At 23.4% G+C, this 24,543-nt stretch overlaps 6 protein-coding genes across 6 annotated transcripts; 1 reads left to right on the top strand and 5 right to left on the bottom strand. All coding sequences in view use genetic code 6, as the record gives it.

Annotated features, from left to right (window-relative positions):
• Positions 1 to 506: 506 nt before the first annotated feature.
• Positions 507 to 2,548, bottom strand: TTHERM_000473249 (Serine/Threonine kinase domain protein; the record flags this gene model as incomplete). Its single annotated transcript, XM_012799961.1, has 3 exons — positions 507 to 1,286; positions 1,342 to 2,370; positions 2,420 to 2,548. The coding sequence occupies 3 exons, from the start codon at positions 2,546 to 2,548 to the stop codon at positions 507 to 509; spliced, it is 1,938 nt and encodes a 645-aa protein (XP_012655415.1).
• Positions 2,549 to 2,865: 317 nt separating this feature from the next.
• On the bottom strand, positions 2,866 to 6,150 carry TTHERM_000473248 (kinase domain protein; the record flags this gene model as incomplete). Its single annotated transcript, XM_012799960.1, has 8 exons — positions 5,733 to 6,150; positions 5,501 to 5,650; positions 4,310 to 5,442; positions 4,028 to 4,251; positions 3,873 to 3,975; positions 3,690 to 3,818; positions 3,259 to 3,636; positions 2,866 to 3,207 (listed from the first exon to the last, which is right to left on the bottom strand). Exons 1-8 carry the CDS (start codon positions 6,076 to 6,078, stop codon positions 2,866 to 2,868), a joined length of 2,805 nt encoding a protein of 934 aa, XP_012655414.1. The 5' UTR covers positions 6,079 to 6,150.
• Positions 6,151 to 6,426: 276 nt separating this feature from the next.
• Positions 6,427 to 9,907, bottom strand: TTHERM_00473240 (kinase domain protein; the record flags this gene model as incomplete). Its single annotated transcript, XM_001023907.4, has 2 exons — positions 6,427 to 9,807; positions 9,860 to 9,907. The coding sequence occupies 2 exons, from the start codon at positions 9,905 to 9,907 to the stop codon at positions 6,427 to 6,429; spliced, it is 3,429 nt and encodes a 1,142-aa protein (XP_001023907.2).
• A 400-nt stretch (positions 9,908 to 10,307) lies between these two features.
• On the bottom strand, positions 10,308 to 11,165 carry TTHERM_000473239 (kinase domain protein; the record flags this gene model as incomplete). The annotated part of the gene is made up of 2 exons (XM_012799959.1): positions 10,308 to 10,379; positions 10,446 to 11,165. 2 exons carry the CDS (start codon positions 11,163 to 11,165, stop codon positions 10,308 to 10,310), a joined length of 792 nt encoding a protein of 263 aa, XP_012655413.1.
• Positions 11,166 to 11,767: 602 nt separating this feature from the next.
• TTHERM_00473230 (glutathione S-transferase, amine-terminal domain protein) lies at positions 11,768 to 12,442 on the top strand (the record flags this gene model as incomplete). Its single annotated transcript, XM_001023906.1, has 1 exon — positions 11,768 to 12,442. One exon carries the CDS (start codon positions 11,768 to 11,770, stop codon positions 12,440 to 12,442), a length of 675 nt encoding a protein of 224 aa, XP_001023906.1.
• Positions 12,443 to 12,805: 363 nt separating this feature from the next.
• TTHERM_00473220 (adenylate/guanylate cyclase domain protein) lies at positions 12,806 to 24,053 on the bottom strand (the record flags this gene model as incomplete). The annotated part of the gene is made up of 19 exons (XM_001023905.2): positions 12,806 to 13,279; positions 13,334 to 13,456; positions 13,510 to 13,632; positions 14,022 to 14,252; positions 14,302 to 14,905; positions 14,975 to 15,738; positions 15,797 to 16,176; positions 16,257 to 16,520; positions 16,604 to 16,767; positions 16,828 to 19,046; positions 19,103 to 19,282; positions 19,339 to 19,737; positions 19,796 to 21,747; positions 21,856 to 22,644; positions 22,811 to 22,961; positions 23,043 to 23,307; positions 23,479 to 23,600; positions 23,705 to 23,785; positions 23,967 to 24,053. 19 exons carry the CDS (start codon positions 24,051 to 24,053, stop codon positions 12,806 to 12,808), a joined length of 9,372 nt encoding a protein of 3,123 aa, XP_001023905.2.
• Positions 24,054 to 24,543: the final 490 nt, after the last annotated feature.

Genomic DNA, 24,543 nt, shown 5'->3' with positions numbered 1-24,543 from the left:
TAAATTAATATATTTAAAAAATACCATTTCTTAAACAATAATTATACCAAAAGCAATACGCTTTTACTATGAATTAAGGTTAAACTTAAATAGATAAAAAAATTAATTTAATCTAATAACCATTTATTAAAGATACAATTATATAAATACGATTTATATTATGAAAATTATTTAATGTATATATCCAGGTATTATCAATTTTCTTTTATCAATTCCATCTAATTATATTTAAGGAAATAAATAAATATATATAAATATAAATTAAATTTTTACAAAATATTGTTTTAAATTTTGAAAAATTCAAACATTCTAACAAAATCACAATAAAAATAGTAAAGATTTATTATAATTGAATTAAAATTGATATTTTTGTTAAGATTTATCATGAAAATGAACAAATATAAATAAAAATTATCTTCATTTCTCTTATATTAAATGGCTAACTAATTAAATAATTAACACTTTTAATATTTATTGTAAATAAATCTTGTAAACCTAGTTTGAAATCAAATTAATATCTTAATGTTTTATCTATCTATAATTAGTTTTTTTATCTTTTCATATGAATCTTTTAAAAGAGTTTTAAGTTCTATTTCTTTCAATAAATTTTCATATTCTTTTTGAAGAAGTAAACTATATTCGTTATTTATTAACTCTTTTTGATATTCATTTTCCTTCTCTTATAGTTTTTCTAGGTGCTTTTGTTTTTCATTTTTAAGCTTAATTTGGTAATCCTTTTGCATTTATTAAAGTTGCTCTATAAAATCGCTTCTTTTTTTTTCTGTATGATAGCTTTTCATGAGATTATTTTTCATTTCTAGGAACCTGATATTTTCTAATTTTTCGTGCTCACTAAAAAGATCAGCACTTAAAAATAGTCTTATTTAGCTTAGTAAATCCTTTTAGTACTTTTCGAGTTCATGAGTCTATTAAACAGATGCTCTCCTTCTTTCTTCTTTCTATTAAAGCACTTCTTCTTAAGTGATATCTATATTTGTCTCTTGCTTCAGTTTTTCAATTTACTCCTGCAACATATATATTTATTATTAGAGTTCTGAAATCTGAAGATAATTTTGCTCGTATTTTTTATTAGCTGACTCTAATTTGAATACCTTTTTTTAGAATTTATCATCAATAACTTTTAAGTTATTAGCAATACTTATTTCTTGCTTAGAAATTTAGTTCTCTTTGTTTAAAATTATTTTTTATAGTAGTGCTTTTTATTCATTAAATTGAGCCATTTCTTTATCATATTTTTCGACAGTTTTAGGATGAAACAGTTCTGGCTTTATAAAAATAAAAAAATTAAATTGTTTTATGTAATTTTTATTATAAATTTACAGTTTTTTAGCATATTTTTTCCTTGTTATTTTCAATATAATCCATTAAGTAATTGATTTGCTATTATTAAAGACTTTTTTTGGTTTTTAGCTCAGATATTTCTTGAGAATATTTTATAATCTCTTCTTTTAACTCATCCTTTTTTTCTCTTTTCTCTTTTTCAAACTAAATATGAGATTTCTCTCTTATTTTTAATTGGAATATGCTGTTAACATTATCAGCACTTTTATATGTATTTTTAACTTTATGGAAGCTGTTTCTTAAATGCAGTTCACTAATATTAGAAGGAAATTATTTCAGCCAAGGATCTTCTTTTATTTATTTTATGTTTGGTCTTTTTTCTGGTCTTCTGTTCAGTAATTTCAGGACTAAAGTTTTAGCGAGAGGAGGAAAATCGGGAGGAAAGTATATATCATTGCTCAATATATTTTATTGTATTTATTCTATTCTATTATTATGATCAAGATCTTTTTTATCATCAAATGGAGTTTCTCCTGTCAAAAATTCATAAATTAATACCCCAAGTGTCCACATATCTACTTTTTCTGATTACTAGCCTACTTATACGATTTCTGGAGGCATATAAATAGGTGTACCAGTCATTGTATTCATTACTTAGCTTTGCTCGAATGCTTTAGATGATCCAAAATCTATTAACTTAATAATATGATTATTAGCAATTAAAATATTTTCTGGTTTGATATCTCTATGTATAATAGGTGGTTTGAGACTATGAAGATAATCTATAGCATCTATAATCTATCTGAGTAAAAACACACATAATCTCTCATCAAACCTTCCTCCCTAGTTAGTTAAGAATTAAAGGAGGTTTCCATGTTCGCAAAATTCAGTAACTAAATATATATTAATAGCATCTTCAAAATGAGAAATCAGCTTTATTACATTTTTATGGTCAATTCTATACATATTCTTTAATTCATTTTCAATCATTTTTCTCTCTTTATTTTAAATGTTCCTTTTAGGTATAGTCTTAATGGCTACTTTAAGATTATCCTTTTTTCTAATACACTAATCATATAATTATGGATAAATTTTATTTCTTAAATTAAAAGCTAACCTTATCAACTTTGCCAAATCCTCCTTTATCTATGTACTCAATAACTTCATAGTTATCCATATTATCATCAGGTTCATTTTCCTATAAATATGGATTTCTAAAATACCATTTATCTGCACTTTTCATCATGGTTATGAAATTTCTACTGATAAAAAACTAATAAATACTTAAACTTAAATTGTAATAATAATAAATATATATTTATTGGACTATAATAATAATAAATAGATTCCTTAATGAATTTTAATAATATATAAATAATCATAGATCAAAACCTTAATTATTTAATTTATTTATTATATGCTGCAAAAAGCAATATATATAATATTTTAGATTTACAAAAAAAATACCTACATATAAGACTTAAAACTAAATAATTATTTAACAATTTGTAGATTTTAATAATTTTTTTTATTTTAAATTATTAAATTTTAAAAATAAATATTTCAAACAACTACATAATTTCCATGAGGAGTTTTCATTCCATAAAAATCATAAAAATTTATTAAAGGCAAGTTACTTGTGTTTTCTAGTTTATTAAAATTTAAAATTTACAAGTTAGTAGAGGTATTTTAAGAAAATTTAGAAAGCTATTTGCTTGTTTGAAGAGTATCTTAGTCTGTTTATGTAGATAAATTATTAATGTTAGTAGATATAGCTCTTTTTTTTCTCTATGAAGAAGTAACAACTTTAAGCTGAGCACTTTTATTTAATGAAGATTTTATTTTTTCTCTAAGCTCATCGTAATCTATATGCTTATTTTTCTTTTATTCTGAAATTGCTGAGGACTTTAAAATTAAAATTAATTTTATTAAAAATTTTTTTAAAAAATAATATACTTCTCTTAAGAGTTGATACTTTTTAGAAAATCTCTTAGCCTAAAATTCATTTAGGATCATGTAAAATACATTTTTAATTTCATTAAGCGAGGATTCATTAGATATAGGATATTTATTAAAGAGCCTATTTACTTCTTATTTTGTTAAATAATCTATTTTCAGCTTAATTTCCTGCTTTTGTTCAATGTATTATTCTTCTTATTCAATAAACTCTGATATTATTTTCTCTTTGCTGCCAATACTTGCATCTTAGTTCATTAAATCTGATGCTTGATTAAGCAGTTTATTTAATGTTTCTTTGCACTATAGCCTGTCACTTCTTTTTTTAACAGTTATATCTATATTAGACTATCTCACAAGTTTAATATTTCTTTTCATCTTTAAATAATTATTAGAATAAACCAACATATATATTATTTAAATAATTATACTTTTTCTAATAGGTTAAAAAATGATTTTTCCTACAACTTTGAGTTCACTGTGGGATCAACTTGGTATTCATTTTTCCATTATTACCATTTCTAATCTAACTTTTTATCTTCTTTTTAAAGTAAAAATACCTATTAAAAAATTAAATTATTATTAACAAAATTTTTTAATAAAAAAATCGAAACTTGTTTTAAAAACTCCTATGACTAAGGTTCCAAAGCTGTTGGAAAATATTCTTCTGTGATAGGTTAGCCGAGTTCATGCATTTCACTTTGCACCCAAAATATTCTAGATATTTGAAATTAATTAATTTGATAAAATAATAAAGTTGAAAATATACTTCTCATATCTCCAATTTTCTTAGTTTTTCATAAAAATTTGATAGAGTTTTTTTAGTTCAAAAAGGGTGTCTTTTTTTTCCTTCTGTTTGTGCTGCTATTCTTCTTTTAATCTTTCTATTGTTATATTTAGTTCCTACTATTTTTTTTCAAGTCCTTTTAATTCTAATTTGGACTACTCTATTATTTCTTCGATGGTTTCAAATTAAGAAGACTTCTTGTCTTTCTGATTATTTATTTATATTAATATAATTTAAAAAGTTTAGATAAATATAATTAAAAACCTGTTTTTTTGAAAACTTTTTATGCTTTAAAGGAGATGGAGGGCAGTCTTAATTGAACTAAGAAAAAGTAATCAAATTTGATTCCTGCTACATATTTTATTATTATTCTTCTTCATCTTCTTCTTCAATAACTTGATTGATTCTGCTTCTATCATGATCAGTATTTGAATACCTTACTCCTCTGCTACTTTTATTATTCTACCTCTTATTGAGAGATAGCTACTTTAAGTTCTCTTCTAATTTAGAAGATTGCTCTTATATAGTTTACTTGATTTATTTAATTTATTAAACAGTTTAAATCTATTATAAACCTAACTATTGTATCCTTTCTTTGGTTTATTAATATTACTTTTTAATTTGATGATATTCACTTTTTTTTATTTTAGATATTTCTTATAGAGCCTCATACTACTATTCTTTTTCTTACTCTTATTTTTTAAGAAAAGGATCTTTCTCTTCTTAGGTAGAATTTTTTTTCTTTTGATATTTTTCTAAGGGGTAATCAGGCTGGTATAAAGTTATTAATTTTTAAGAATTTAAACTTGATGGTCTTCTAGAATTTCCATTACGAAGTTTTATTTAATCTTTGTTTGTGTCACCGCTGGCAATTATAGATTATTTTATAGCTTAATAGTCTATGATACTCTTACAAATATCTCTTTTAAAATTTTAAAAACCTGAAAACTTATTAATCAACTCACCTGCCTTTGAATTAGTTATTTTTTGAAGCTAATTCATTGAATAGCTTGTATTTATCTTCTATGTTTAATCTTATGTAGGTTCTTAGTCATAAGTTAATAGTTTTTTTAATGTCACAGTTTGATTATATATTTAAGATCTACTATCATTATTTTTGAATGCCTAATGAGTTTGATTATCTACAAACTATTTAAAAAATCTTTAGCTACTTTAACTTAATTGGAAATTTGTTTTTTTAAAATCATCCTATGATGTTTCCTTCTGCATATTCTACATGACTGTTTTTTCTTCTTATTCAGAGTAGTCTTTCATTTTCTTTTATAAAATTTAGTTTAAAAGATTTTTATTTGTTATATAAGATTTAGCATAATCACTAGACTTATAAAACGTTTTATCTGCAAGAACCGAAGATGTTATCTCATTTTTTTTTTTAGCTACATTTAATAAAAAGAATATTCACTTTAAATACTCATTTTTAAAATAAATTATAACCTTTAATGCTTAATTAAATATTTTAATCCTTGTGTTTATGATTGTTTTAAGAATTCATAATATCATCAATCATGTCAACACGAATATCAGGCCTTTGCTTAAGTTCGTTTTAATTGAGGATATTTTCTATCTACTCTTCATAGTTATCTCCTAAAATATATTTAATTTATTTAAATTCTCTCTATTTGATTCTATTTTGAAAATTTATATATTTGATTGAAAGATAAATTACTCTAACCAAATTTTTTTAAGTTAATCCACTCTTAAAGATTTTAAACTTCTGTCATTTGTTTCTACATAGTTTTTATGTCTTATTGCTTGCTTACTTTTTCTGTCTGATCCTCTATATAATACTTACTGTGAGAGCTGGATAATCGAGATTAATTTAAATCATTATATTGATCTTTTTATTGTTAATTTGTATCTACATTAGATGCATTAATATATTATGAATATTCATCCTTAGTAACCAAAAGTTTGGGATAATTAAACTAAGTTGAGCTTATCGACCTAGTATTTCTTTTGAAAGTTACTGTTTTTTTGGCAGTTTAGAGCTGATTAGAATTAATAAAGCTCATAATTACAATACTAAAGTATTTATTTGAGTTATTATTTATAATTAAAATTAATTTTGTTTTACTAATTATTATAAAGATATTAAAAGCAATTAAAAAAACTTTCTAGCTCGTTTTCACCAATAATATTTACAAATTAAGTAAATTGAAATGAAATGAATTAAACACCAACCATTAAAATATTTACAAAATATAGATTAAAAAAATATTGATATTTACATTTCCTTCTACAAATTTATTTATGAAAGAAAACATAAATTAAAATAGACTTTAAAAAAAAAAATATTTTATATTGAAGTAACCGTCAATGCAGGCAGGTAAATTTTGATGATAATTAAAAAAAAAGATTAATCATTTTGGAAGCAGTTAGCTTTTTGAACTATTTTGAAATGTCTTTAAAGGAACCTCACTCATTTTACTATCAGTTTTTTTCATGACACCCATACTCAAAAAAGGAGGTTGAGCTGCTCTGCTTCTGGGACTCCTAATTACAGTAGCTTTATTATCGGTAAAATTAATTAGTTTATCAATACTTTATGAATGTATCATAGAATTATGAGGCTTTTAACCTTTTTAAAGTAATAGTACAGAGTTATTTTGTAATTATAGATTTTATTTATCAGATTTCTAAAAATTTTATTATTAACTATTTTAGAAAAAGCTATTTTTTATTGAATTTTATTTTTAGCAAGATTATATCGGAGAGCTAGCTAAATTATAAGACTAAATTTACCACTTTTATCCAATTTTTGAATCAATTTCCTAGCTTTGAAGTTTAATATTAAAATTTGAAATAGTTTTTAATTTCAAATGCTGACATTCATTTTTACTATCAATTGTTTACTTACTCGGTTATGCTGCACTAATGCTTTAACCTTATTTTTAGAGCTCAGTTAACGAAATTTATCTCTTATGGATCAAAGAATACTATTATTATTATTACTAATACTATTATATTGGTTGTTCTTTATACTAGTTAAGTCCTTACTGACATTATGTTAAATTATTAAACAACTAACTCTAATTTAAGCATTTACTGTTTTTTAGATGCTAATTTTATTATTCTTCTCTAGCTTTAAGATTTATATTACTCATTTTAAAATCAGTATAGCTTGAACTATTGAGAGTAGGGGAAGGTTTAGGTAATGATGCACTCTTTTTTAATTGAATTTTTTCATCTTATTATCCATAATTTGCTTTTGAGTATTATTATTAGCTACTTTCTGTCAAAATATTTAAATTTTTAGATATCTAATTTAGAGGTAGAACATTAAAATTTATTTGCCTATCAAATATATCTAAATTTTTGTTAGTATTTAGATTAATTATATTTGAAACTCCTGTGGAAACTCTTGATTACCTATTAAGGATATGGCTTTAATTAGTATTACTTAAATCTGCATGAGATTTTTTTTTCACAATTTGGTTATATGGTTATTTATTTTAAGGAATGAAAACATCGCTTTATTTTTAATTTATAGAATTACTGAATTATAGTTAGCCTGAATCCATATACTAGTTTTAAGATATTTATGAATATTTTATTTAGCTATTTAACTTTAATTAATCTTCACTTAAATTTTAGTTAAAATTTGGTTGCTAAATTTAAAAGTGAGAAATATTTTTGCTTTACGGGGAATAAGAAAGCTGAGGTGAACAATCATGAGAATTAATTGAAGGACTTCTTATTTGATATATATTAATGCATTTACCTTCTTTAAGTTCAGATCTTATTAAATTTTAATTTGTAATATCTTAAAATGCAGACTTTAATGATGATCTTTAAATATTTTATGATTCAACTAATGAAGAATCTATTTTTTGTTATTTATTTTCATGTATTGATAGTTATTAATTTTTTGATACTTCTTGTAGTTAGTCACCTTAATTATATTAACATAGATTTGAGCTATGATGAACTCCATTTTGTTAATTAGTTTTTGCTTCATTTAAAATGATACTTTTACTTGATATTTCAGTAATTTTAAAAGTTTTAGGGGATTTTATCTGAGTTTTTTTATTTTATTAAGGACTTGACACCTATGATTCAAATATATTCTAGTGACAATTGTTTATCTATTCATCTTGAACTATAAAATCTTAATTAAATTAGTTGATCTTATTATAATTTTAAGAAAGTCTTATATTTTAGTCTGGATATGAATAATTGTCTAAAGATTTAACTCTTGTTTCTCTGTTTGAAGGTGTTTGCAAATTTGAATTGCTTCTACTTTAAGAGAGATCAAATTCCCTTCTAGGAATTGCTAATAATGGTGTCTTAGAAATTTAAATTGATTATTACATGCTTTGGCTTGGTGATTATAATTTTTATTAGCATTATTATTAAGAAAGTAATGGAGGCTGAGAAAAACTGGTTTATTTTATTTAACGAAGGTCAATTTGTTAAAAGTGATTTTGTCTTTCTTTTAAAACAATTTTAAATTTCTAGTTTTCTTAAACATATTTTGAACCCTCTTTAAGCTTTTGGTTATTAGAAAGTGATGCCATGGCTAACTCTTTATTTTGTATAATTAGCTTGTCATTAATATCCATCAACCTTTTATTTTAATCTAAGAGATTATTCCGTTACTCATTCAATGAGTTAATATCCTTTGTTAACTTTTAGAGCTCCTAGTAAGCTAACTTGATAGTTTCTAATTATTTTTGATGTAATTGGGATAGATTTTATGTAGCTTAATATTAATCTTCAGTTTAAACATTTCTATCTACTAATAGTTAAAAACTCTTATTTTTATTTTATTGATTTTAACTGATCAATATTTAAGATTCGTCAATTTGCTTCGATGGAGTGTTAAAATAATTATTTGTTTGATTCTAACTATGTAAATTTAAATGAGACAAAAAACTACCATTTTATACATTCAAATAATTATTTTGGAAATGATTCTCTTATTCTAAAACTTGATTAACAATAACTGGTTTTTCATTTAATAATTACTTTTTATATTATTTTTTTTAATTGGGCAAAGATATATCTACTTGACTCTTAACTGAATTTTGGTTGCTTTTTTAAATTTCTATTTATTTATTCACATTTGTAAAAGTTGGAACCAATGATATGTTAGATTATATCTAATTGTCTGTTTAAATTTGCTAAAATTCAGATACACTTTACTTATCTGTAATCTCAGTAAAACTTTCGTATGTTTAATTCTATGTCTTACTCTTTGATTCGCTTTAAAATTTACTAACATCTTATGCTTTATCAGAATTATAAATATTATCAGTAACTGCCTTTTTACTAATTATTTTCTTGACACTATCCAAAATTTTTTGCATTTTGATGTTTTCATCTTCTTAACCTTATTCGTCTTATGAAATTGAATTTTTTCTTATGATAGAAGAGTACTTTTGTGATGCATAAAGGCTAGGAGATTTTTTAAAATCGTAAAAATTGCTTACATCTTCAAACAAAGTGAAATCTTATATTTAAGAACCATTAAACAGACCTTATTTTATCTGCTAAGAATAATTTGATAAAAATTTAAATAACTAAGTTCCAGTAGGCCTTATGTATTCATTTTCATCTGTCATAGCTATTAAAATTTTAATAATAAATCCATTATATTTCTATTAGCACCTTTTAACAAGCTCTTATAAAGTTAATTAGTCGATGCATCCCTTTTTAAGCTACTCTTACACTTCAAAAGAAAATAATTCATTGCAAATCATTATTCTTAGTATACTAATTCCTAAAGATAATATATCAGACTATTTTAATAAAAATAATGTTTACCAAATATTTAATAAGTTTTTTAAATACCAATAATTAAATAAGAGTTGTAAATTTATTTTTAAATAACTTAATCATAAATTCATAATATTTTTCATTAATTTTATAATCTTATTTGAAACCTATTTTAATTTTCAAAAGTATTTTTTTAATTTTGAGGTTATTTAAAACAAATATTTTTTTTAATTGTTAAAAGAATAGAATTACTGTAAAAGCTCTAATTCAAATAATTTTAATTAAGGAAAGTGTTTAATGAAAAAGAAAAATTCTCAAAAAAGCTTAATAAACACCATCATTTATTTTCAAAGATAAAATATTTAAAATCTACAAAATATATTTTTTTATTTTTTTGAAGATGTTTATAAAATCCATCCTTAAAAATAAATTTAAATTTAAAACTTTTAATTATTAAATATTATTGTAAAATGTTTTATAATATGATGCAAGAAAATAAGATAAATTAGGCTAAAAACCAACTTCAATTTAATTTTTTAATTATGAGTTTTTGAGATTTAGTATTTTGATTGAATTAAAGAAGTAAAACTTCAAACTTATATTTGTTTTAAATATAAATTAAAAAAATTAGCTTTTTTAGAATATTGAATTAAGAATATACTTTGAAGTGCTTTGTGATGTCGAAATTACATAGGGTATTTTTTTATAAATGATTAAAATTCTTATTCATTGGTGACTGTATGTTTGTTTTTACAAATGTAAAAGTCTTTTGTATGTCATCTAGTAAACTCATCTTATAAGGCAAAATTTTAACTTCACCATTAGTGTGAGCATAGTAAATGTTTTCAGGAATTAAATTTCCAATCCATCTATTTTAACCTTCTAAATGGGACATTAAAGAAGAAATATTGTAAAGGATTTGCCAAATTTCTGTCTCATGGAACCCAATATTATTAAAGCAGTACTTTCTTTTAGCTTCCTATAAAAGATTGTTAGGAAAATATTCATAATAAAATTTTATGTTCTAAAGTTTTTAAATAGAGCCAATTTCTAAAACTTAGCATTCATAAGCAATCATTTGCAAGATGCTTTAATGAAAGTTCATTTAGTTTTCAAAAATCTTTTTTATTGCTTTCATAAAATCATCTACATATTCATCAACTGCTTGATGCATATAATGACCTTATTGCTTTAATTTCTCTTCTACTTAATGAATTTCTACTTCCTTTAATGCTACTAGGCTATATTCTGAATTTTTTTTTAAAGTTTAATAAACTTTAAATTTGCCGAGCCTTTCAGAATTGTCTTCATACAAATACGTATAATTGCTACTAAATTGTTAAATAAAATCAGAGTTCCAGTTCTCAAAATACTTTGCCATTCTCTAATCTTCTACTTCTATTTTTGCTCTTTTATCTATAACTTAAAAGTCCTACTTACTTTAATCTTAATTAAATTAATATTAATTATTTATTTATATTTCTGTTAGGCGTGAAATAAATTAGTTTATACTTTTGTTGTCATCAGAAAACAAAAATAGTATCTGTAAAAATAAATAAAAAAGAGAGCATCAATAAATAATTTATAAATTTAATATCCTGATAATTTATTACAAATTAAAATTGCTTGTGATTCATTAATTAACGGATTTATTTTATTTATGATATTAATCTATAATCAATAATAGATTGACCAAAATTTTATACGTTCATTCTACTTCATTACTAAATTATATAAATTAAATTGATAAAATTACATAAATAAGATATAATTTTATATTTGTTCACTGTATTTAAATTATTTTTAAAATAAGTTTTATAATATTAAGTTAAATATTTTTTTTCCTTTTTGCTTAAATATTTTATGCTTATTATAAAATAAACTTGGAAAATTAGTAATTCCAATTGTATCTTTTTGGTCAATAAATTTATAATAATAATTTATTTTTTATTTAGATAATTAAATCAAAATATATAAGACATAATGCAGTAACAACAGTAGAGTAAAATAAAATTAGGGTATTGGGACGTTAGAGGAAGAGGTGAGCCTATTAGATTACTTCTAAATTACTTAAAGCTAGAATATGAAGATGAAATATACCCTTTGAGTGATAGGGAAAAATGGTTCAATTTCAAAAGAAACTCCTAAGAATTATTTATAAATCTGCCATATGTTTAGATTGAAAGTAAGGAGACATAAAGTTAATCAATTTATGTTGAGAGCGATAGTATTAGCATTTTTATTTGTTAAAATTTTGGAGGAGAGCAATTACTAGGCAAAGATTTAGTTTTACTTAGTAAAATGAGAGGAGTAACTGAAGATGTTAAGCTTTATTTAAGCAGATATGCTTATCACAATGATTTTGCTGAAGCAGATCAGCTCTTCCTCTAAAAAAGACTTTAACCAATTCTCTTAAGGTTAAACACTTATCTTTAAAATTATAAATATTTATTAGGAAGCAACATTTCTTATCTAGATTTTGTTCTTTATGAGTCATTGAAGACATTAGAAAAAATAAAAAAGGAGTATTTACAATCTCATACATATCTAGTATAATACATAAAAAATATTGAAAATATTCCTTAGATTAAAGCCTATCTTTCTTCTGAAAGATTTCACAAAGATTTTTTATTTTATGGAGATCCTTCTCCTATTTGATGAATATCAAAAAATTAACAATGATAAAATTATTTAGATAACAAGTAATTAACTTATTTATACATATTAATGAATGTATTTTGTCTATTTTTATAAATTTAATTCATTAAACATTTTATTTTATATAATTAATTTAAATAGAAAATATAATCTGGTGTATGTATGTATATATTCTTTATTATTTATAATGCTTTAAACTATTGATAAAGAATATATATGTATGTATATATTCATAATAGAATTGAAATAATTGAAAATTTGAAAAAACTATTTACAAAGAAAAATAAAATAATTATTAGAGATCTATCTATCTATTTAGCTATCTAGCTAACTAGTTAATTTAGTGATTTAGAATTGCTCTAATCACTCACCATTCTGAATATCTTATTCATTTATTTCATTTGATTACTCATTTTAGTTGTTGTTTTGATTTTCATAATCTCCAATAATCTCGTCTCCAAATTAATTAATATGTACTTCTTTACTACTTTTACTCCCATTATCGCTTTCTTATAACTCATCTAAATGGTCATCTTATATGAACACAGGATAATCCCCTTCATAATATTGGTGTTATTCATATTAGTTAGCTAACAAATTACTTTCAGATTCACTTCTTCTTTATATAAAATATCCTTAAATATCATGTACTTCTTTTCCTTGCTAAAATTAATAGTATGAACCATACGCACTCTCTAACAAATCTTTAGTTGTTTGGCTTACCATAATTTTACCTGGTTCACCATTAGACTCCATCTTATTTGATAACATAACATCTGTTCCATAAATATCATATCTAACAATATCACTTCCAGTGATACCACCAATAATTTATCCCTAAGTTAACAAACAAAATTTAGACGTTGTAAATGTTAAATATTAATATCTTACAGTATGAATGCCTATTCTCATGTTGAGTGTTTCAAAATTTACTTCTGATCTAACTTATTTAATTATTTCTAGCATGTTTAAACCCATTTAAACAACATTATTTGCCTCTTTAGCAGGATTTCTCTGTTTATTTTTATATAACAATAATTTTAATTGTTCCTAAAAAAATAAATTACTTCTTTTGCATTATCCACTCCTAAAACTACATAGCAATCACCTATTGTATAAACTTTGAAGCATTTCAATTCTTAACATTTCATATCAAACTTTAAAAACAAATTCGAAAGCATGTTTACTACCTTTATAGTTAATAAATATATTTATTTTTTTTCATATTTTAGTATATTATTAATTTTAAAATGTTTCTATAAGTCTCATATCTACAAATTATAGATTATTAGTTTTATTATTTATTTGAAAAAGGCAAAAAATAAAAAAAAATTATCAATTTTGAGAAAATTTCTTTTTAATTTAGTAAAAATAAATATTAAAATTAATTTTAAAAAACAGGAAAATAAGATTTTTATTTAAGTTTTTTTTTTTGAAAATAAAGCGAAATATTTTTTTCAAATAAGAAAAGATAAAAATCCTTCTCAATATTTGATATTATTTAAATTTCTTTGCTTTTTATAAATGTTAAAATTCTTTTTAGTTAGTTGGCTTGAATAAAAAGTATTTTAAAATTTACCTCCTCAGGATTTCTCATTGAGCAATATTTAGTGAAATCTGTGATGTCTGCAAATAAGAGAGTTGCTTCTTCAAAAACATCACATAGATCTGTTTACTAAGCAATAGATTTAACATTAAAATAATCTAAGAGATGCTTAGGTATTAGATTTCTGACTAAATTATCTTTCTACTATTTTTTGGCATCTAAAATTCTCATTGTGTTATAATTTTAGACTTGAAGAGAAAATATCTGTTTTTAAAACATAATGAGATTTATTCTAAAGTTAATATAATTTTACCAAATAATATTTATAGGCATGTAAAATCAAAGTGTAGATATAGAAGTAGTAAATTGTTAAATAACTTCTAAAATCTTAGGTCCCAGATAAAATTTAGCTAATAGTAAGAGTTATGATTGTTGCTACAGTAAGAAGAGATTTGAAAATAAGCTTTAAGTAATTTAAATTAGCGAATATGATGTAGTACATTATTTATTCAAGTATTTAAATTGAAAAGTAATAATTCTAGAAATAAACAATTTCATTTGTTGAAATTGTTAAAATTAAAATGAATAATATAAATGTTATAATTTCAGCTATTCTAAATTATTCCAGTCTGTCAGATTAAATTATTGATTGATTTTTTATAATGAAAAGGATAATCAAAATTAAGATTGCACTCCTGCATCCTATATATGCTCCAACGATTTTTTAGTTATAACTATCAGTTAAAAGAATCAAAATAAGACTTAATATTTTTAAAAAGCATATAATCAGTGCCAAGCCAAGATAATACTTTATGTTTTACTATTGACTTTCAACAAGATTAGCATAAAATTCATCCACTGCTTCTTAATCTTATGTCTTATAAAACACATCTCTAATGCTCAACACATAAAAATCTCTGAAGATAAAAAAAATAATTTAACATTTATATTTTTTAGAAAAATTAAATTTAAACAAAATTAATTACTATTATCCTTCTAAGAATCTATTTTCATCGTCTTTATCATTAAGAAGAAATTGCTAAGCTCTTTTAAGATCTATTTTAAAATTTTCTTAATTTTTCTGGAGACATTTTAAATATATGTCTTATCTACAATCAGTTGCTAACTAGCTTACAGCATTATACTATTAACTAACTCTCTATCCTTGTTTAGCTGGATGACCTACTACATATGACCTTAAATTTTGTAAACTTTCAGTGAGCATCTAAGAATTCAAATGTGTTTAAACTGCTTAAGATTTATTTTATTAAAAACCTGATAAGGTTAATTTAAGTTTACTTCCTCCATTTTAATTTGAATTTTAAATATTTTAATTATTAGGTTAGTTAGTTTATTGCTAGCTTGTTTGTGCAGCATAAAACGTACCTGAGTGAATAACACCTGATCTTTTATACTTTCCATTAGAATTAGAGGTTACCCCGATAGGAGATTGGATATTTAAAGTTCTTTTATAAATTTCGCGGGTAGGAGAGTTTTCATCTTCGTTCTCCTTTAACGGTATTACAGCTAATTTAATACTATCCTATCTATACATCCTTACTGCTTAAAATTCTCTATTAACTTAGTGATTTTCTTATACATTTTAATTTTAAGTTTGACTATGTGAAATAAATTTTGTTTAGTTCTACTTGTGGAAGCTACTCATATTTTTATTTCTGATACTTTATAAATTTTGCTGTTATGGACTGGTAGGGCTAATAATTAATTGATTATCTCCATGAACAATATTCTTTAAATAAAAATTATTAAGAATTTCAATTAAAAAAGTAAATTAATTAATTAATTACAGTATTGCTTTCCTAAATAATTTTAGAATTGTTGGACATTTTTTCATTTGTCTAAGATCTCTAGCTTCTTTGTTAAACATCTTAGTCATATTATGTTTTATTCTTTTATCTAATTGAGCTATTTAAATTTTATTCTGTTTTTAAATTGTTAATCTTTGACACTTTAACAGTCTATTGTTTTTCTAAAATCCTTTCTTTAGAATCTCCACTAGGAATGAGTTAGTTAATTTCATTATTAATATGAATATTATATTTTGTTGTAAAACTTCTTTTTTGTGATCTTTTTTTAAATTAAGGAGGTAAACTAGTGATAGGAGGTAGTACTTTAAGATTTAGGATTTCTTCTTTGATTTTATTTGGTTTAATTACCGTTTATCTTTCTAATTTTTTAAATTATTTGTAATGTATAACTAAATTTATTTTTATGTTTGTTATTAATAATATTTGGATGTTAATTTACTTTTATGGATAGCTGGATTGAATTTTTTAAGAGTATAGAGAGTGATATCTCCTTTGCCTTTGGCAAATACAGTTTTAGGATCAGAAAAAAAAAATTAATTTGTTTTTCCTTAAATTTTCTCAAAGGCTTGTTCACTGATAGTTACTTCACTAGGATTGCCTTTAGAGCAAACTCTACTTGTAGTATTTACAGTATCTCCAATGAGTGAAAACTATGGTTTATGATGTCCAATAACACCTGCAATTACTTAGCCATAATGTATGCCTAATGATTTTATTTAAAATTAAAGTTATTTATCTAATTTTTTTATAATTTCTAGATGAAAATCCATTTTTATTGTTTTTTACCTATTTTAAGTTCTAAGTTTTTACCATTTTAGCTCCATTTTAAATCTTTAACATAGTCAAGCATTTCTAATGCTAAATTTGCAGCTCTTTCAACAGGATCAATTTCTCTCTATCTTATATCGACCTAGTCTTCGAAGTCCTTTAAACCTGCTGATGCCATATAGCTTAATTTATTTTAATTAATTAAATAAATAAATATTTTGCTTTAGAATTATGAATTTTACGTTTTTCCAACTGTTTCTATTTTTTGTAGACCTTAGCGAGCACAAAACTAATCAAAATTCTTGAAAACTTTATCGAGAAAAGGAATAATTTTTTCATTTTTTTCTTTGATTATATCATCAAAGTGGCAAATGTCACAGAATATTATACTAGCTTCACCTTATTTTTCTTAGAATCTAAATGGCTTGTTTGGATCGTTTGATTTAATGCGATTAATTATGAATTTTGGTAATAGAATTTCCAGCACATCGTTAATTTTTTTATTTTGAATATTTAATTCATATTATTGTATAAAATTTTTCTTTTACCTTTTCTAAAATAAGTACTTTTGAGAAATTATGTATAAAAAAAATGAGAATACGATAAAAGGCTAAAAGACAATAAGTGAGTAGCTTTAATTTTCAAGCAAATAAATCGTTTTAAGGGTTATATAAATAATAATTAGTATCATATTTTGAATGAAAATATAGTGTATAGGGATTGTGGTAAAGTAGACATTTGAGTATAGTAGTAAAATAAAAAATGAAATGAATTTTTAGCTTTAGCAAATAAATACTATTTCGATATAAAGCAGCAATCTAACAATAGATATCCTTAAGAGGACACCTTTTAGTTGGTCGTACGTTTTTGTTTTTGAAGATAGGCAATAAAAGTAAGAATGCTGCACTAATTATATGAAATTCAAAAATACATAAATAGCTAAATAAACCCTTTCTTAAATCACATTTTGTGCATTTGCACTACCATTAACTATAGAATTTAGTATCAGACTATTATACTAAATCAAGAAATATACTTAATTGAAAAAATAAGTGTAGAAGCTATAGTTAGAGTATTTGATACAAAATGGATAGGCTTCTTCTTCAAACCTTTTTTATGCATCGTCATTAACAAAGCTTAGAGTGAAGCGATTGATTTTTGTATTGTTAACTATAGAATTTTCAGGATTTAGCAATTATTATATTGTTAAATCCATATCAACATTAGCAAACAATTTCTTTATAAATATCATTAAGTTGAAAGAAGAAGAATCTATTTTTTTTCCAGTTTTTAGCTTAATTTCTTAGGCTTACATTAATATCTTGTTGAATTAAGAAATAGTTAAATCTCTCAATAACTCTATTCCGATGAATAAATATTTTATTTCTATTGTCTATATTGCAATCATAAACAAAGTTTAAAAACACAATATTGAAGCCAACAAAACCCACAGTTCAGGGGATCCCCAAGCTTCATTAATAAGCACTTCTTCTTATGAATCAACATCTACAAAAATATAGATAATTGATATCCCAAACATGAATAGAAATGATACTAAAAATTATTTAAGTGTGTAGTCGTATGAATTAAGTGCTACTCTTATCTATCCTACCCAATTAAAGACTAAAAAGAGAGCCCTGATTGAGAATTGAGTTGGTAAAATTTACCCTGAAATCATTTAAAGACTGCCAAAAAAATATACACAGAATATAAACACTCCAACTTCAATCAAAGAAGTTATTAAGCAACTAGCTATAAATTTCTTTAAAAGTGCTGTGTATTAAAAGTAGGATTAGGCACTGCTGAATTACCAAAAACTGCTTATTAAACGAAAATCCTGTTCACTTTTTATTTAAAACTCTTTGTATGTTAAAGACTTATACTTTAGAAATTAGTCGCTTTTTAAAGGAGCTTAAGTTTGAGTGATAAAATTTAAACTCAAATTAGGTTCTTATTCTTATTGTGGATTTCTATGATAGAACTGACTTATCCATGGTATGCATCCTTTATCTACTAGAATATTAAATATTCCGAATACGTAAAAAGGCAAATGATAAAAAATGGTTTATCTAAAAGAAATCATCATATCATTTTATTACGTAGATCTTATTATAAGCCATAAAAATCCAACTATTAAGCACCTGTTTAAAGTATATAAAAGGATCTAATCATATGTTTCCAAGAGAATTCGAGATGTGTAAAATAGAAGTTCTTACAATCCCTTAAATGAAAAAACTCTTGCATCACAGTTTATTTTGTAAGTTTCTCTTGTCTCTATATTTATATCAGCATCACTGTTAATATTATCTTAGCCAATAGAAATAATTTTGCAATCCTCTTAACTCATCATTCTAATTAGAGAATAAAGTTCGTTTTTTTGCTCATAAGTAAGCTCACAGCCAATTAGTCCTTTACTGAAATGGTACACAAATGCAAAATGTTGCTTTAAGAAATCATCTTCCTTTAATAGATTTTAAACGACTATTAAAAATAAATTAATTAGAGTTAAAAAATTACCATAATGACTTTTAATGACTGCTAAGTAACAATAATCATAAAGTTTTTCAAATAATCTGTTCTTGACATGCTATAAATGCTTACTCTCCGGTTTTAAAGAGATTTTCTATTTATTAACGAAGAATTTAATGACTATCTTTTGGACTTTTAACTATTATTTTGGCCATCTTTGAGACTTATCTTTTATTTTTTTAAATTTTAATTATTAATGTTATTTTTTTGATATAATTGTTTACAGTAATTTCTTTTATTTATTCTTTAATATCATATTTTAAACTCTCAGGATCACTTTAAGTTAGAAAAGTTAATTTAGACATAGAAGTGAGCAGTCCCATATTAAATCCAAGAGGAAGTGCCTTGTTAATTTTATCTGACGAAAATAAATTTAGCTTAACTTTTCTTTACTCAATCATTTCAATTGTTTCTTTGACATCTGGAAGAATTTCTTCTTCTAAACCAATTAAACACAATAGATCTAATTCGCTTTCTAATTAATCAAACAAATTTTCTATAATCTGCTCATCTACAACTACATTGTTGTATAAATTATTGTAGCTTTAAATTATATCTTAAGTTTCAGACTCAGTAAATTCTCTTTTCCCATAAATAATTACTTAGTTGCCATGCAAAAGCATCTATTTATTATATCCAAAGTAAAATTTATTTTTTCTTAAAAATTAAAAAAATATTTACGTTTTTGTAGGTTTTATCAACCTATTCGATCTATGAAATAGTTAAATTAAAATTGCTAGGTATCGATTTAGTTATATCTAGCTCTTACCTTACATATAAAATAGAAACATCCTAGCTTGACAAAGTATTAGGATCTCTGACTAATATAGAAAACCTTTTCCTATTTTTTGTGGGCTCCATGATTGCAAGAATCTAATAATTAGTGTAAAAGTTTAAAAATTAAACTACATACTTAGTGTTGTTGTTATCTTCTGACTTACACTTCAAAGATACATCGAAGTTAGAAATAAATTAATTAATTGCTTCCTCCTCAGGGGTTTGATGAAAGTTTACAATCTGTTTGCTAGTTGAATCGTATCTTGAACGAGTCATTTGGCACAATGACATAGCTACAAGAACTTCATTATGAATATGATCATCAGGATGAAAAAGAGAATCTAAATAATCTTTCTCATCTTTCAAATCATAGGAAGAAATGTAGTGAATTTCGAAATTTCTTTTAACATGATTAGAATTTTAGTTTTAATTATTTTTTTTTCTTGATAAAATATCTTAAGTATTGTAAATTTATGGGATGAGAATAGGGCTTCGACCAGAACCTCTACCTCTATGAGGGTTTTTAAAAGGTGAAAAAAACCTTTCTTCTTTATTTATATTTTAGCTTGCAGTCATGCCTAAGCTATTGTTTCTGATATGATTTTGGCTAACAAAATTATTATTTGAAGTCTAGCTTCTAAAAAGATTTTTCATCGTTTTGGAAACATCTTCTTTTTCTCTGAAATGCGTTTTAGTAAGAGAATGATTTTACCAGTTAGCATTATCATCAATAATCTCATTTGTATGGTTATTTTCATCAGGAATATATAGCTCTTTTTTCACTCGATTTTCTTCGTTTGTGTTATTGGGATTATTATAGTTCGATAAAGTATTTTAACTGAAGGTTTTGTCTGCCTCATTTTACAAATTATTTATTTTCAAAAAATTAAACTTTTAATTACTATTTTAAAAGTTTTTTTCATTAATCAATTCATTACAACTATTTGTATTTTAATTTGGACTTTTATTTTCACTATTTTATGTTGCAGGTATTATTATATTTTGATTTTTTGGGGTGACTTGGTTAGCTTACGTATTTGTTATTTCATCTGTTTGAATAGCATCACCATTTTCAATTTTATTATTCGTTTCTGCATTCATCAAACTGGAAGCTTCTTTGTACACAATTTGCTAACCATTTAAATTCTTTTTTTAATCTTAAATTAAATGTAAACTGTTTTATTCTTGACCTGATCTTGTAGTAGAATATTAATCTGACAATATATCTTTTTATTCTATTCTAGCAAAGTATTTACCCAGAGATTTTGGTTTCTTAGATTTTACTACAGTTTAACTCATTCTAGTTTTTCTTACAATTGTTTTTTATTAATAATGAGTAGTTTTTTTCCCTCTCTCAGAATAACCTCTTTAAAAGTAAGGTTAATCATTATAAATAATTTCTGATTAATCTAAATCCACCTCCTAAGATCTCTCTATAATTTTATTTTGTGTAAAACTCAGTAAAAAACCATTCCCTTAGTTTGGTTAGCCAAACCTAGAAACTGCTAATGAATTACTCATTCTTGTTCCATCAAATAAATTATTGGAACCCTCAGATTAATTATACTCTCCTAGCTTTAACAGCTTCATGACTGAAGACTAATTAGTGATTGAAGTTAACTTTTTAGGTAACTCAATTTCTTCCTATGTATCTGAGTTTAAAGAAGCAATAGTCTTTTTATTAGCACCAATTAAAGGTTTATTTTTAAGTTGTCGTGTTGAGTTACATTTTTCTTTATAATATAAACTTTGTTTTAAATTTACTATTGTATTATCTTCAATTTCTAAGTCTTCTTCAGATTCACTTTATTCTTAAATATTTAATTTGAATTCTTTTTCAATTATATTCTTCATTCCTTTTTAAAAAAATTTAAAATATATTTAATTCCTTATTTAAATCAAGTAATTAATTTATTTGTTTAAAAAATCAAGTAATTAATTTATTTGTTTAAAAAATAAATTACTTTGAAAACTACCTTTGTTCTTAACCACATAATCTTTTATACTCTCATAATTTTTAAATTAATATAAAATATTATTGCCAAACCCTATTGTCCTAACATTTAGTTTTCCTGTACTTATAGAAGTGTTTTTATGGAGAAAAACATGAGACATCTAAGAAATCTAAGTAAGTTTCATGGGATCTGATTATATTTACAAATTTTGAGACTCAGGTTCAACAGTTTAATCTCTATTTTAAGCCTATCTTCTTTGCAAGAGAAGAAGAAAGTTAATGAAATCAATAACTAAAAAATAATATACTGGGAGCATATTTATCATATTAAAAAATTCTATCTAAAGATTTTAACTTCGGATTTTACTATTTGATACTTTTTTAGAGAATGGATCGTCTTCGACATAAAAAGAAGATGTAGATATTATAACATTTACAATAAAAAACGCGATCATAATAAGATATAAACCCATAAAGTATATTTGCTGCTTTGTCTCATCTAAACTCCAGTATTTTGCACTAATTAATGATGAATTTTCTTTTTTTAACTATTTTAAATAAAATTTAGTATTTAGACCAACATAAACAACCATTCCGTAAACCCAATCAGTGTATGTAAGCTTAGAGCCTCGAGGAATAAAATTATCATTTGTTATAGTTTCCCAATTCGGGTGTTTTTTAAGTTTTATAAAAGCTTCGAAATTATTTAAATCTGGCTAGTTTTTTCCATATTCAATTTTACCACAAAGCATTTTCCTAAATTCAAAGGGGTTATTATTTACACCAGAGTTTCTCTTGCCTTTTTATTAAAAAAAAAAAATAAAATGTTTATTTAAAGAAAAGAAAAATATTTTCCTCTATATCTTTGTTAATTGCCATTTGAATCAAATATTACAAATTTAATTAAAAATCGTGATGAATATTAAAACTATTTAATTTAAGTAAATTTGTATCTAATTAAATACTCTCTGTTAGGTGAAAAGGTGTTTTTGTTTTTATATTTGTATCTCCATTCATTTGTGATGTATCGATACATGCATAATCATCTTCGCTGTCAAGTAAAACTAAATCAGCAGGAGCTACTTCTCCAATTTTGAGAAAAACTATATCCCCAACCTTTTTCATAATAGTTCATTTAATACTTTTTTTCGTTTTTTCATATTAATTAAATAAAAATAATAGTAATATTTGCAATACCTCCAAATCTCCCCATTTAACTTCTCTTATTAAATGTTAGTCTAATTTATCACTTATTTCATCCTTTATTTTTTCACTAATATCCTCTCTTAGCTTTTTTAAAAGATTAGAGTAGTTTTTTATAAGTTTAGTGAAGCATTTGCATAAACGGTTGTTTTATATTTCATCTCTCTTTTATCTTTGTTTATCTATAAAATGCTCATTAAAAGTATAGAGAGCAATACTTAATAAAAGAGGTAGAAAAAATATTAACCAAATGTGAGGCCTATTTATTAGTTTTTTATCAAAAATAATTTTATTTATAATTCATGTAATAAATTTTCAAGTAATTTTTGAATGAAAGTTTATCAAATGATCTATCTGTACATAAACAACCATTTATCTAATAAATCTTCCCCTTCTTTGCTCATAAATGATAAAATATATATGCTTTTACTTTGTATAAAGATAAACATCAGGATCAGCAGTAATAACTCCAATTAAATAGCAAACAATCAAAATATGGACAGGTCTTTTTAACATATACTATAAAAGGCATCTAGGAAATAAGTTAAACTTCTATTTTTTATATGAGAATATTAATTTAATTTTTAATTAGAGCTTTTTTGCTTTATATTTATTTGTTTGTTTCATATTAAGTTTGAAAAACAATATTATGTTACGCTATACAACTCAGTTTTAATCTTGTTGTTTAATTAAATATGTCCACTTAATCCTACTGGTTCTCCAAACTTAAACTCAATCTATTTTATTATTTGATAATAATTTGAGATGTTATTACAATTTTACATCTAAAATTTGTTTCTAATTCTAATTTTTTTGCTAATAATCAACAAAAAACTATCCTAAAATATAACAATTGCTATTAGAAATATAAATTTAAGAACAAATAATTAAGATTCTTAATGAATATTTATAAAATACTGAATGCTTGATTTAATTTGAAGCCTGCTACTTATTTAATGCGCTTGCCTTGTTATTATTTTTCTTACCAAAGCTAATTTCCTTCATTTTTAATCCTTTCAGAAAACAAAAAATAGTCTATATAATTAATTATTTTAAATATTAGCTATTTAACTGAGATAGTGATTTCTTTATTTTTTAGTTAATAACAATTTTTATTATTAGGTCATTGTGTGTAATCTCTATATAAAAGAACTTAAAATATGTTTCAATCAGTCAATCAATATTTACGAAATTAATAACTAATTTTATCATTTATAAACGAATCTACTAAATAATAAATGAGTGTTTATTACATTTTGAGCTAAATGCTATCCCTACGAATTAAACATTTTTATCAAATTTAAAAATTTTACGTTTAAGTTTGTTAGTGATTATTTTATTTTAAGTATATACTTATCAACAAATTTTTTAAAATATCAAACATTTCTATTTAAGTTCAATAATTAAAGATGATAATTTGAAAATAATCTCTAAAATACACTTAGAATTTCTACCTTTAACTTAATTTTCCTAGTTAAAAACTTTTAAATTTTAT

The sequence above is a fragment of the Tetrahymena thermophila genome, assembly GCF_000189635.1.
Source record: "Tetrahymena thermophila SB210 genomic scaffold scf_8254403, whole genome shotgun sequence".
NCBI lineage: Eukaryota > Ciliophora > Oligohymenophorea > Hymenostomatida > Tetrahymenidae > Tetrahymena > Tetrahymena thermophila.
This window is presented reverse-complemented; position numbering and strand designations above follow the sequence as displayed.